Source organism: Cydia amplana, chromosome 5 (genome assembly GCF_948474715.1).
Source record: "Cydia amplana chromosome 5, ilCydAmpl1.1, whole genome shotgun sequence".
NCBI classification, from domain to species: Eukaryota; Metazoa; Arthropoda; class Insecta; order Lepidoptera; family Tortricidae; genus Cydia; species Cydia amplana.
In genome coordinates, this window is record NC_086073.1 from 1,937,323 (window position 1) to 1,951,354 (window position 14,032).

At 40.0% G+C, this 14,032-nt stretch overlaps 1 protein-coding gene across 1 annotated transcript; it reads left to right on the top strand.

The window, feature by feature from the left end:
• Nucleotides 1-1,025: 1,025 nt before the first annotated feature.
• On the top strand, nucleotides 1,026-12,515 carry LOC134647766 (peroxisomal ATPase PEX1-like). The gene is made up of 14 exons (XM_063502063.1): nucleotides 1,026-1,212; nucleotides 2,116-2,334; nucleotides 2,820-3,011; nucleotides 3,456-4,371; nucleotides 4,839-5,079; nucleotides 5,960-6,113; nucleotides 6,521-6,689; nucleotides 7,216-7,361; nucleotides 7,973-8,160; nucleotides 8,742-8,801; nucleotides 9,225-9,411; nucleotides 10,593-10,751; nucleotides 11,509-11,627; nucleotides 12,377-12,515. Exons 1-14 carry the CDS (start codon nucleotides 1,120-1,122, stop codon nucleotides 12,462-12,464), a joined length of 2,931 nt encoding a protein of 976 aa, XP_063358133.1. The 5' UTR covers nucleotides 1,026-1,119; the 3' UTR covers nucleotides 12,465-12,515.
• The last annotated feature ends 1,517 nt before the right edge of the window (nucleotides 12,516-14,032 follow it).

Consider the following 14,032-nt stretch of genomic DNA (forward strand, 5'->3'; position numbering starts at 1 on the left):
ACAGATACCTAGAGTTACTTATATTTGAAGAAAGATTTGTATGTTTGATTAGTACGCACTTTAAATACAACTGTTGTAATAAATTAAATATATTTGAAATTTACGAACAAAACTTTTCCTTAATAAAAGCAATAAAATTTAGTAATTTTGTTATCATATGTATCGGTGTAACGAAACGTGTAGGCACATTCAAAGTCCACCCTCTAGTTCGAATTAAAAAGAGCAGTCAGAAATTTTTATGCTAAAATTATGCGACATTCTCAAAATAAATATATAGAATTTAAGGTGTTTTATAATCCCAGACATAATTAAATAAATATACTCTTTGTCATTGAATTTGAAATAATTGATTAAATATTTTATTTTTATTTGTATACTAAAATAAGTTTCAGAACGGATGGTATGGTGCCAGTATAAAATATTGCCCTTAAATTGTTAATGGTATTCACATAATGTGATTGAGTTTTTTGTGATTGCCATAAATGAGTGGCCATCTAAATCTTACGGTCACGTGATCGTCTTACGCTGTCTCGAGTTTAACATTTTTTCCCTACCTCAAAAAGTGCACAGCGCCGCTAAAGAAGTTTTCACTTCAAAAATATTATGGTTGTCTGTAAAGTCGGTTTACGGACGATAATTTTGCGTGATAACGTCATAACAAAACATTGATGAAAAATTGCATACTTTTATACGTTATCGTGGAGATCCGTCCACAACGTTACCATGGAGATCTGTCCACAACATGACACTTTTTCGTGCATGCTACCGGTGTTAATCGATTTATAAGACGTTATCACATCAAAATTGCCAAATCTGAATTAAGGAAAAACAAAGCTGTGCTCGGCCTTCCGTCGTCGTTCAATGCAATGAAGGGATTCAGAGCTTTTCCCATGGCAACATTTGTGAGTGCAATAATTTGACAGTGACAGTGACACTTTTCTTTTGACACTAATAGTAATGACAGACCGCAGGCAGAAGATAAATAATACTTTAAAATAACAAAACTATTCTTTATTTATGTAAAATATTGTATTTACATTGAATTATTCCTGCTATACTGCTTTAATTAATCCTAGTACTTTTCGCTATACAAGTATTCAAAGTTTAGAGTTTTATATAATGCTCGGAGGAGTGAGATTGCAAGTTACTTATACGCACGAAAAGACTTGTTTTGCCTATTTAAGTTCTAAATACTGCACCAATAATGAACAGGTAGGTATAGTAGTTGACCCCGTCAACGTAGTCCTGCAAGTTTCTATAGAGTACCTGTTTTTTACCAGACTTCTTAATGTTTTAAGGTTAATCCTTTGTTTTAACAATTTGCGATAAGAAATAGTAAGTACGTAATCTTTATATTATTAAATATCCTTCAAGGTTTTACATGTATTTCATTAAAACTAAACACTTAAACGAGTTTTGTGCATTGTTTTTATATTGTTAGAATTTTGGGTCAATGTCAAAGTCCAAAGGTTTTCTGTTTTTGACATTTAATGCCTTTCTGCAGGCATTCTATAAAGTAAAAGGAACCATTATTAATAGATATTTAAATTTTTAGTACACTCTGTAACAGGGATGTTGCGAACATCCGCATCCGCATCCGCAACCGCGGAACTTCCGCATTATTTTCGACATCCGCATCTGCATCCGCATCCGCATAAAATCGATGCGGAGCTTATGCGGATGCGGATGTCGAACAAGTTGGTACAGGAACGTCTTAGCGGCGGCGTAAGTGCTGGGTAATTTCGTCATTACCTATAACGAAATCGTCTAGATCCAGAAATGTCGGCCAAGTTACTGTTTATTAAATATAACGCACCTATATTCTTGCTCAAATACTAAACGTTTCGTTTTTTTTTAAATAAAAAAATACTAAAAATTTAATATTTGACGTTGTCTAAGTACCTAATCTTGACATCCGCATCCGCATCCGCATCCGCGGATGTGAGCCTTTAAATATCCGCATCCGCATCCGCATCCGCGGATGTCAAAAAATCTACATCCGCAACATGCCTGCTCTGTAACTTAATCAGATAGCAGGATTTTCACGAATGCATGTATTCTTTTAATAACTGCTCTTTTTAAGCAGTTATTTTATCGCTTTTCCAATATTTTCAGGGCCAAAGCATCCAGGTGATCTTCAAAGACCGTCAGCTCCTCCTATGGGTCGTTTACAGCAACAGCGTGTCAGAGGGGCACCTAGCCTGCAACCCGATACATGGTCGTTTTCTCGGCTTGGATGAGGGGATGGAGGTGTTTGTGTCTCCGTACGGGGATGTTAAGGTGCTGGACGAGCTGTATATAGATACCGATAGTCCTGATGATCAGGAGATATTGGTAAGTTAATGTTGAACTCTTATTTGTCAGAGGTGACATTTAACATAAGGTTGGCAACAATGTATTTCATGTAATATTTTTTAAGTGGTCATTACACGAAGTATCGAAAAGTACCAAAAAGATGCAGTGTGCATGCACAAATGTGTCTTTGGGGACTAGACTAAAGACTTGTCTTGACAACTATAAGGTAGGGTTTTAAAGATGTGTGCACAACCCTTTATATGACAAATAAAAGTATGGGAGTAGAAAAAAATATTATTCAAGACCAATCCAATCCAATTTTATTATTAGGCATTTCAAATATTAGCTTTATGCAAATTCTGTGTTATACATTTTTAAATGTGTCACATTCACACTATTGTGTAAGAGTGTAATGTGTAAGAGTGTGTGTCTTTCTTTGTCTTCCCCAAATTCTCGAATACCTTCCTAAAAGCCATTAGTAAACCTACAATTGTTAATGAAAAATGATTAAACTCTGACTCCAGGAACACAATGCAGAACTACTCCAGCTCCGAATCCTCGATCAGCTCCGTCTGGTGGTGTCCGGCCAGAAATGCGTGGTCTGGATCTCCGTCTCTCTGCCCATCATCTTCACCCCCAAACAGACCGGGCTTCTGGTCAACCAGTCCAGGATTATCGTCAAAGTGGATGCTTTCAACACGCTTCAGAAAATTTCGGTATGTCCTTGGAGCTGTAATTGTGATTAGCCTTTATTATTGAAGCTAGTACATAGCATTTATTAATTTGTTTTTTTTTTTCTTTACATTTCTTCAACTCGTCCTTTGGCGTAGGCCTCCTCCAAGTCCTCCATAGCTTTCCATTTGTTTCTTTCTTTTGCTGTTTGCATCCATTTACCTCCTCTGACTTTTGTTAAATCTTTTGACCATCTAAACTTTTGTGGGCCACTCTTTCTTTTATTATATCTAGGGCACCCACTCTACATGTCCTTTATTAGCACTCGCAATCTGAGTCTAAAGTGTATGATAACTACTACCTATGTGTATCTTGGGAATGCAATTTTTCACTTGTGGTCAAAATAGCAATGTTCCTGTTGTTATTAGGGTTAAAAGATGAGGTAACGAAGAAGAAGATATTTTTATTAAGAACTATTCTGATTACAGGCACCAGTACAAAACACGCCAAATATAACTAAAGAAAAAGAAAACCGCTTCAATAACATAGGAATCATCAACCAAGGAATGCTCCGACCTTACCTAAATCCACCAAAGAGGTTATACCTCCGAGCTCTACCCATAGACAGTGATGGAAAAAGAAACTTAATACATCCATACACAGTTTTTATGCACGAAGACTTATTAGAAGCTAAGTATAAAGATAGTACTATTATTTTAGCTACTATGAGAAATATACCTTCAATAATTCAAGATACAGACATTGAAAATGGCCATAGAGAAATCAACGATCTATGTGTTGAAATTGTTCCCGTAGACAATATTATCTTTAGAAGTCTATGTCAGGAAGTATACAACAGACATATACCGACAGTGCTTATACCAAAGTCTTTAAACTCTATTATTAATATTGAAAATGGGATGAGAGTGTATTTTACTATAATAGGAGATAATATAGAACAGCCAGATCATGTAGATATAGTGACTTATTCTGAACAATCAGAGAAAGAAGAAGACATAATTGAGAAATTTAAAAAATCCGTCATAGACAGTACACATTCGGGTAAAAAGTTTCTTATCAATCATGATATGTTAAAGCAAAACCTTCAAATTTGCAATGGATTTCTACAATTTAAATTGAAACCGGAGAAAATAAAATATACATTGCTGAATTCTGAATCTCTCCGACAATGTACTGTCTCAGCGAAATGTCTTAGTGACACGGATTTCGAGTTTCCTAAAGTTTCTTTGTCAAGTTTGGAGTATGATTGTAAGAATTACTGTAGAGGGCTGAAGTCTACGGAGGAGTTGGTTCAGAAGGTCGTGTCGCATCTCTTCTTTGAGATACATAGGGAGGCGATGTTCAAAGATGTCTCGGAGATAAAGAGCAATGTGCTTGTCACTGGTGAGTTTTTTTTAATTATTTGAGTGGGGCGGGTTATTCAATCTGTATTCTTAACTTTTTTTCTGAACCATAGCAAGAAAAAAAAAAACATTGTTCTATTAGTGAGCATAGATAAAATGTCCTAATCATAAAACATTCTTTCAAGCATTTAAGAATAAGAGAGACAGGAATTTTCTCTATATAATGTTATTCGTATTATGTTGGTAACACGAACTATTCAAGAATTGACGGTAGTGTTGCGGTGGCAGTATTGGAAAAATATTTTACCACAATAGACAAGGAGGCCAATAAATACATTTGGACACAAATCCAGACATATTTTTATAGACTGAAAGAAATTTTAAGCAGATTTTATTTCTACCATAGTTCAATATTTAAAAGGCTCGAAAATTGTTTGAAATTATATTATGTATTTAAATATATCTTATACGGTCCAAACTCAGCTCAAAATTAGATTTTTTTTTCAGGCCTCAGCGGCACAGGCAAATCCGCCCTCTGCCACATAGTCCAAAAAGACCTCACCGTTTGGTCGCACATACTCCACTGTCGATCCTTACGAGGCCGAAAAGACATTCCCGAGGCCTTAGGCCGCGCTATACTTATGTGCCAAGAGAGAAGCCCGTCAGTATTGATCTGTGATGACATTGATAGTTTAGTGCCACCGAATTTGGAAGGATCATCGCCGCAAGACATTGCTTATTATCAGAGGTAAGTGATAGAGACCAAAAGTCCTTAGACTCCAATACAGGAAAGACATTCCCGAGGCCTTACGCCGCGCTATACTTTTGTGTCAAGAGAGAAATCCCTCAATATCGATATGTGATGATATTGATAGTTTAGTGCCATCGAATTTGGAAGGATCTTCGCGGCAAGACATTGCTTATTATCAGAGGTAAGTCTCAGAGACCAAAGTCCGCAAGGATGTCTATCTCTTTTAATTTGTTTATTTGTTTATTTTATTTACAATTAGTACTAACAGTTAAACTTTACGTACTAATCGGTGTTGAGTTACTTAAGTCTAACATGCAGACAGGTACTCAATTAAGATGGATTAAATTACAATATATTACATGGGGGATAAAACTAATTACAATTGCAATTAATGTCCCGGCCCTTCTGCGCTAACCGTGTTGTCATACCATAATTTTGACAAAACGTTGTCTTTTGACGGCGATGGATGTCTGTGTCTTTCCGTGTTTAAAGAGACGAGAATGATCGTTTTGTGAGTTTAATTCCGTGTTGTTTTTGTGGGATGTTCCGAAAATCGACATGAATAAAATGGTATTAATGGTATTGGTTGGTTTCTTTCATTGCATTTGCAACACCTACTGACATATGTAAATTTATTAATTTCCGCTACCCAAAGGTTGTCTGGAAGAGATCGCTTTTTAGCGATAAGACCGCCTGTTGTTATTACCTCTGTTTGTATTTCTGTTTTATTTGTATTGTCTTCTTTTATTGAGGTGTGCAATAAAGAGTATTTGTATTGTATTGTATTGTATTGTATTGTATTAAATGGAAATGGTATTCGGAAATACACGTACGTTACGATATCGAATTGTATTGAATAATTACATTATTATTACAGATTGGCGGTAGTAGTAAAGCACTTGCTACAAAGTTGCACGGGCGTTGTTGTGTTGCTAACGGCGACAAGCGTCAACGAGTTGCATCCGACGCTGCGGCAGTTCGGGGGCAAGCCGTTGTTCACTGCGCACTTTACTATACCAGAGTTACAACAGGTAAAAAAAATAATTATTCATCGCAAACACGCACACACACGCACGCACACACACACACACACACGCACACGCACGCACGCACGCACGCACGCACGCACACACACACACACACACACACACACACACACACAACACACACACACCACACGCACGCACGCACCACACACGCACGCACGCACGCACGCACGCACTCATACAAGCAAGCAAGCCGGGGCTAATTTGGCTTACATATTTCCTTTACAAACGTCCAAAAACAGGCAAGCCGGTGGGAGTCGGCTTTTATGGACGCGCCGCCACTGCTACTCGCAGTATTTTACAGGACAATCCCACTACAGCTTATTCAAATAATTATGTTGTGTCTCTAGTCACTCTAAGTTTAGTATCTATGCCTTGACCACAATTTTCAGGAGGAGAGAGTGGAACTCTTCAAACATCTGATAAACAATAAGTTAAGGGAGCAATTCTTAGTGGAAGAAGATGATTTCACCAGACTTGGTGCTGCCACCGCCGGGTTTAGTATACGGGAAATCACTGACCATTTGAATAAGAAGATATTCCAAGCTGTCAAGAAAAAAAGTGAGTAAAAAGGGCATATCGTCGGCTAGTCTTCAGACAAATCTCTTCATACTAGTAAATTAATTTTGTACTGAGCAGACACGCCGTAATGATGCCATAACGTATGTCGATGGACGATGGACATAACCGATGTCGTACATACAGGAGAAATAGGAAAGTTCTGTCTCACGGGTGCGACCCTAACTCGCGGCTTCGGGATACCAGCCCGCCGCTCTACCAACTAAGCTACCGAGACAACAGCAGTTGGAATTCAAATGGGAGCTGGTGTCCTGGACACGCGAGTTCAAGTCGAGATAACTCTGTCTAAATATTGAGGTACAGCCATCACACGGGATTGCCATTTAGGATTCTTGCTTAATTCGAAATGCTATAGCGTGCGTATAGGACCCTAAATGGTGCAACATCCGCGGACCGTGATGGTACATTCAGATACTCGTATCTCGGTCTTTTCAAACTTTTTTAAAGTTTAAAGCTAGCTCATTATATACTCGCTTTCTAACTATTTTTACACATGGCACTGTTACAGAGTCTCAGCCATCGGAACCCATGCCGCGGTTAGTGGAAAGCGCGGTTGCGTCAGAGAAAAACAACGCGTTTGACATCTGGGACTCTGTAGGGGGAATGGAGGGAGTTAAGCAGGAGCTCACGGAATGCATCTTCTGGCCTCTTATGGTGAGTAACTACGCTAAACCCAAAGGACTAAGATCGTCTGTAGTACCCATACAATATGTACATATAGAGATGTATAGTTTTTGTGCTTATGTTTTGCAAAAAAATATTTTTATTGTATTGTAAAAATATCCTACTCAAAATATACAGAAAGGAAAAACTCAGTCGATTGCAAAGATTTTTGCTAAACACAAATTCCTTTATGAATGAATGAACTTTTTTTGCGCTGTCATTCTGGGTCGTTGCCCAAGTGACAATAGTAGCACAATAAAATCGGGATTTTAAGATTAATTTTCCCCTGGACAACTAACCGTAACCATGGCAACGATTGACACTTAAAAGTTGGCTTACCTATACAATGCAAATTCAATCTTCAAAATCTTACTGCAGCTATAGTCAGCAGCAGAAGTTGCTAAGCGGGCGAGGTGTTCATAATTACCTTGACGCGCTCTTATTCTATTAACAATAAAGTCGCGTCAAGATAATTTTGAACACCTCGCCCGCTTAGCAACTGCTGCTGACTGTACACAAAAGTCGTTTATAGGGGTGTTAAACAGGCAAAATTCTCCAGACTAAATTGGTGTATACATTTGAAAAATCTTGCTTTTTCGCAGTACCCGGCCCTGTTCCCGTCCCAGTCGTGCGGAATCCTTTTATACGGAGCCCCGGGCACCGGCAAGTCCCACATCGGGTCCAGTCTGGCGAGACTTCACAACATGAGTCTCGTCGTGGTGAAGGGGCCCGAGCTGCTGTCCAAATACATCGGCCAGAGCGAGAAGGCAGTCCGCGACGTGTTTGACAAGTATGCTCGTCTCACTCATACAGGTCGAATTATAAACTTAGGTGACATAGAAGTGGATTGACCGAAACAAACGAATAATTTCACTATATTTTCTAAGTTGTTCTTAGTATTTTTTAGGGTTCCGTACCCAAAGGGTAAAAACGGGACCCTATTACTAAGACTCCGCTGTCCGTCCGTCCGTCCGTCCGTCCGTCCGTCCGTCCGTCCGTCCGTCCGTCCGTCCGTCTGTCACCAGGCTGTATCTCACGAACCGTGATAGCTAGACAGTTGAAATTTTCACAGATGATGTATTTCTGTTGCCGCTATAACAACAAATACTAAAAACAAAATAAAATAAAGATTTAAGTGGGGCTCCCATACAACAAACGTGATTTTTGACCGAAGTTAAGCAACGTCGGGCGGGGTCAGTACAAGTACTGACCCCAAGGATGACATCCAAGGATGGGTGACCGTTTTTTTGCTTGTTTTGCTCTATTTTTTGTTGATGGTGCGGAACCCTCCGTGCGCGAGTCCGACTCGCACTTGGCCGGTTTTTTATAGTTGTTTACGGATTGTCCAGTTAAATTTTCCTTTTGTTTCAGAGCGGACATGAAGCGGCCGTGCATATTGTTCTTCGACGAGTTCGATAGTCTTGCGCCCAAGTAAGTCGGCGTGTTGTAAGTTTATTACTTTGCACCGATTAGAATAGAAGAAAGTGACGTAGTGTCATTATAAACTTCATATTTTTTGAGTCGGACTCGCGTTCCAAGGGTTCCGTACATTAAGTCCAACTTACGCTTGACTGCACATTTCTAACAGTTTTTCCTGTCATCTATAGGTAAATAACTATTTTATGTATTTTTTTCAAAGTTTTAGATCGAGTAGTTTCGGAGATAATGGGGGAATGGTCGGACAGACAGATAGACAGACGCACGAGTGATCCTATAAGGGTTCCGTTTTTTTCCTTTTCAGAACCTTTGGGAACCCTAAAAATTACCACCGTTTGTCATTGCATATGCCATGCAGAGTTGAATTGGTTTGACTCTAGTGGAATCGTGAAATAAAACCCGTGTTCTTGTCATCAGACGCGGACACGACTCCACAGGCGTCACGGACCGCGTGGTCAACCAGCTGCTGGCGCGCCTCGACGGCGCCGAGGGCGGGGCGCGGGGACCAGTCATCGCCGCGACCAGTCGCCCCGACCTTATCGACCCTGCGTTACTGCGACCGGGGAGATTACAGCGACACATATACTGCGCTCCGCCTGATCAGGTACAACTAGCATCAAACACAACTCGTATTATTGTTAGACTGTTATTAGGTTATCTGAACGTGTGGTGCGTGGTGACAGTAATCGATGCGACCAGTCGCCCCGACTTAATCGACCCTGCGTTACTGCGACCGGGGAGATTACAGCGGCATATATACTGCGCTCCGCCTGACCAGGTACAGCTAGCATCAAACACAACTCGTATTATTGTTAGACCGTTATTAGGTCAGCTGAACGTGTGGTGCGTGATGACAGTAATCGCTGCGACCAGTCGCCCCGACTTAATCGACCCTGCGTTACTGCGACCGGGGAGATTACAGCGGCACATATACTGCGCTCCGCCTGGCCAGGTACAACTAGCATCAAACACAACACGTATTGTTGTTAGACTGCTACTAGGTCAGCTAAACGTGTGGTGCGTGATGACAGTAATCGCTGCGACCAGTCGCTCCGACTTAATCGGCCCTGCGTTACTGCGACCGAGGAGATTACAGCGGCACATATACTGAGCTCCGCCTGGCCAGGTACAACTAGCATCAAACACAACTCGTAATGTTATTAGACTGCTATTAGGTCAGCTGAACGTGTGGTGCGTGATGACAGTAATCGCTGCGACCAGTCGCCCCGACTTAATCAACCCTGCGTTACTGCGACCGGGGAGATTACAGCGGCACATATACTGCGCTCCGCCTGGCCAGGTACAACTAGCATCAAACACAACTCGTATTGTTGTTAGACTGCTACTAGGTCAGCTAAACGTGTGGTGCGTGATGACAGTAATCGCTGCGACCAGTCGCTCCGACTTAATCGGCCCTGTGTTACTGCGACCGAGGAGATTACAGCGGCACATATACTGAGCTCCGCCTGGCCAGGTACAACTAGCATCAAACACAACTCGTTGTTAGATTATTATTAGGTCAGCTGAACGTATGGTGCGTGATGACAGTAATCGCTGCGACCACTCGCAATGACTTATTCGGCCCTATTACACCGGCAGGCGTATTAGACCAGCATATAAACTGCGCTAGATTCTTTTGCCAACAAAGATTTTCAGTGAATTGCAACGTTGATAACGGGGTTTGGTTGTAACCAAAGACGTTTATCAATAACGATAAATAAATGATAAAATCATTATTAAGTAATAACGTAGGTACTTTATCACATTTTGTTTCATGTCCCACAGAATGACCGCTTCGAAGTGCTTAAGACGCTGAGCAAAAACGTGGTAATCGAGGAAGATGTGGACTTACAGCAGCTAGCGGAGGCCACCGAGGGGTACTCGCCGGCGGACCTCAAGAGTCTACTGGTCACAGCGCAACTTGGAAGTCTAGAGAAACAGCTGGTGAGCTTAAACTTTACAAGTTTGTATTTAAAAGTCGCTGAACAAATGTGATAAATGAAAGACGTGCGCTCGCGTTTTGACCATTTAATGCACTGGTTAGCCTATCGGTAGATGCGGCCTAGCCAAGGTGACATTCGCTATCGCTTCGCCATCGAATCGCTTTGTGTCTCTCTATCACTCTTCCTTATTAGTGTGACAGTGACAGTTGCATTTCGTTCGCTACGGAGCGTTAGCGATTGGCACGTTGGCTATGCGGCCAGGAGCGAAAGAGACAATATTATGAACTAACCTAACATGCCATCCTCGTCGCCACTGTCTTTCATTTATCAGAAAGACGTGCGCTCGCGTTGTAACCATTTAATGCACTGGTTAGCCTATCGGTACAGGAGCGAAAGAGACAATATTATGAACTAACCTAACATCCCATCCTCGTCGCCACTGTGATAAATGAAAGCCGTGCGGTCGCGTTGTAACAATTTAATGCACAGGATCGGTACAGGAGCGAAAGAGACAACATGAACTAACCTAACAACAGCTTACTGTTAAATTTATTGCTCCTGTTACAGGTGTAATGTATATCAATAATGTGTAAATATTATTAATGTATTAACGTATTATTATACAGAAGGATGCAATATTTGTACACCTGCATGCAGTTTGAATACGCAAGTATTATTAATCAGATATATTATGACAAATAAAATATTGATTGATTGATTGATAATTTGAAATCATTAATGTAAGTTCGTTGTTTCAGTTGAGTGGAGTGGAGAAAGACTTGCAGTCAGTAGTGGTGCGGAAGTCGGACATACGGAGCGCGCTATTGGAAACCAAACCTTCGCTTTCCAAGGAACAGAGGGTCTTCTACGATATGATGTATGTTGCATTTGTTGCGAACGTTGCTATTTTTATTAAATCATATTTGCTATCGGGCTTGTCCTGAATTTATTTTGTTTACCATAGGTAGACTTTTGATGTAGGTTACAATGGTCTTGTTCGCGGATAACCGATGTCCCAGCAAAAAGTCGATGTATTTCAATAACTGTCCGACGAAAAATATATGAAAAGGTTCACATGGTGTTTTGAACCCATATTATAACTTCTTGTGTTAAAGATAATAATAGAAAGTTTTAAATGTAACTTTTCTATTTTTGACGGATTTTCAATAGAATTACTTATTTATAGTAAATTATTTTATCACTTCATTTTTCGTGGCACTGTGCTGTAAACCCTGCGACCATACATGCCTCCAATAAAAAAATCGGCCAAGTGCGAGTCGGACTCGCGTTCCAAGGGTTCCGTACATTATGTCCGAATCACGCTCGACTGCACATTTCTAATAGGTTTTCCTGTCATCTATAGGTAAAGAACTATTTTGTGTATTTTTTTTTAAATCTAGACCCAGTAGTTTCGGAAATAAAGGGGGGAATGGTCGGACAGACAGACAGATAGACGCACGAGTGATCATATAAGGGTTCCGTTTTTTCCTTTTGAGGTACGGAACCCTAAAAATCACGAGAATCGGTTGAGAAATGTGACCTGTATCAACCGGACATAAGAAAGCACTTATGCCCACGTTTCAATAATAGAGGAAATGAATTAATATGGATTGTGTTTTGTTGCAGATATAAAAGGTTCAGAGGTGAGAAGTTAACCGCAGACCAGAAACTGATATCGCGGCAACTGGAGAAGCAGAGAGTCACCTTAGCCTAGACAAAGATTAGTACATTATTTCATTAATTCATTATAAATGTCGTATCGAGTTTGCCAGCGATGTACAGTCAGCAGCAATAGATGCTAAGCGGGCGAAGTGTTGAAATTCTGTCGCGACTTTTTGAAGTGAAAACTTCTTTAGCGGCGCTGTGCACTTTTTGAGGCGGGGAAAAAATGTTAAACTCGCGACAGATCACGTGACCGACAGATTCGACAGATTGAAAATTCGTAAGACGGACACGTGACCTGATCGAAAAATTGTTACAATGTCATTGACTTTTCACTTCTCCCGGAGTGCAACCCGTTGTTTTTATTAAGAGAATAAGAGCGTGTCAAGGTAATTTTGAACACCTCGCCCGCTTAGCAACTTCTGCTGCTGACTATACGGCTGTTGTAACACAAATATAAAAGTCTCAACAACGAAAAACAAATTTTGGTTACAACTGTCACCGCATAACGTACGGAGCCGCTACATCATCTGTCGAATTCGTAGCCCGAATGAATATTCACCCATTTTATATAATCAATGAATTACACACATGGTTTAGTACAGTCACGCCTAAAAATATCGATACGGACAAAGTGCGAAAAATGGGTCTCTATTGTCTCCCATAAAGTTTTGAGTCACAATGTATTGTTTGTACGCATTTTCGCTAGTCATAATTTGGTTTTTCTCAGAAACGCGTAACTTTTCAGGATTGCCATAAAACAAACCAAATCCTGCAACATGATTAACTGGCATTGATTGGAAGATCGTATGTTAATTCGGCGTGTAATTAAAATTAACTCTTAAATGATTTGGACTAGGTTGTGTATGTTATAATGTGAGATTTCCATGGCTTAATTCGAGGAGTAGTGAAATGTTTGGGATGAAATTATATTTGGCTTTAGGTGTCTCTGCACTGCACGTGTGGAGTACTGATTGTAACGAGGTTCTAAAAAGACACTACTGAATATGAATACACGTCTATTAGATTATCAATGGCTTTTGTGAATTATACTATTTTGGCATTGCGTTACATATTTGTGGAATTATCTACAAATATGTAACGCAATGCCAAAATAGTATAATTCATTAGACTGCGTTTACATTTTAGGGACTAAAATATGCTTTAAGGTGCGTTGGGGTAAAATAGAGATTATTGATGTGATGAGCAGTGTTGAATAATATAGTCTGGAGTTAAATGAAACACAAGTCGTCTCCTTCACGATTTTCGTAGACATCTCTTCTAAATACCTAAAACTGGTATGGATGTGTTCCTCGTGGTCTCTAGAATACGAATTGACCGGTTTTAGTTTATGGAGAGGGGGACGTGTCGATAAAAAGGGGGGGAATGTGGGCGGCCGACCAGCATTGATATTTGTTCACATCTTGAGTCCTATGGGACCGATCGGTTCGTTTCAGGTGTCGTTTGAAAGAGTATTAAACGTGCTATTATTGCTTCATAATAACTGTAGTCATAACTGTAGTCGTTTAGAAAATATTTTAAAATATATGATTTTTTACCGTGCATGGATGGCATAAGTACTGATAAAACATGCGTCTAACTCAATAAATTATAACTTTA

Excerpts from the sequence above, each read along its gene's own strand:
- LOC134647766 (XM_063502063.1), top strand. The coding sequence starts at position 1,120 with ATGCTCGGAGGAGTGAGATTGCAAGTTACTTATACGCACGAAAAGACT. Across the intron at positions 3,012-3,455 it reads ACACGCTTCAGAAAATTTCG|GCACCAGTACAAAACACGCC; the intron begins GTATGTCCTTGG and ends TTCTGATTACAG. Across the intron at positions 6,690-7,215 it reads CCAAGCTGTCAAGAAAAAAA|AGTCTCAGCCATCGGAACCC; the intron begins GTGAGTAAAAAG and ends GCACTGTTACAG.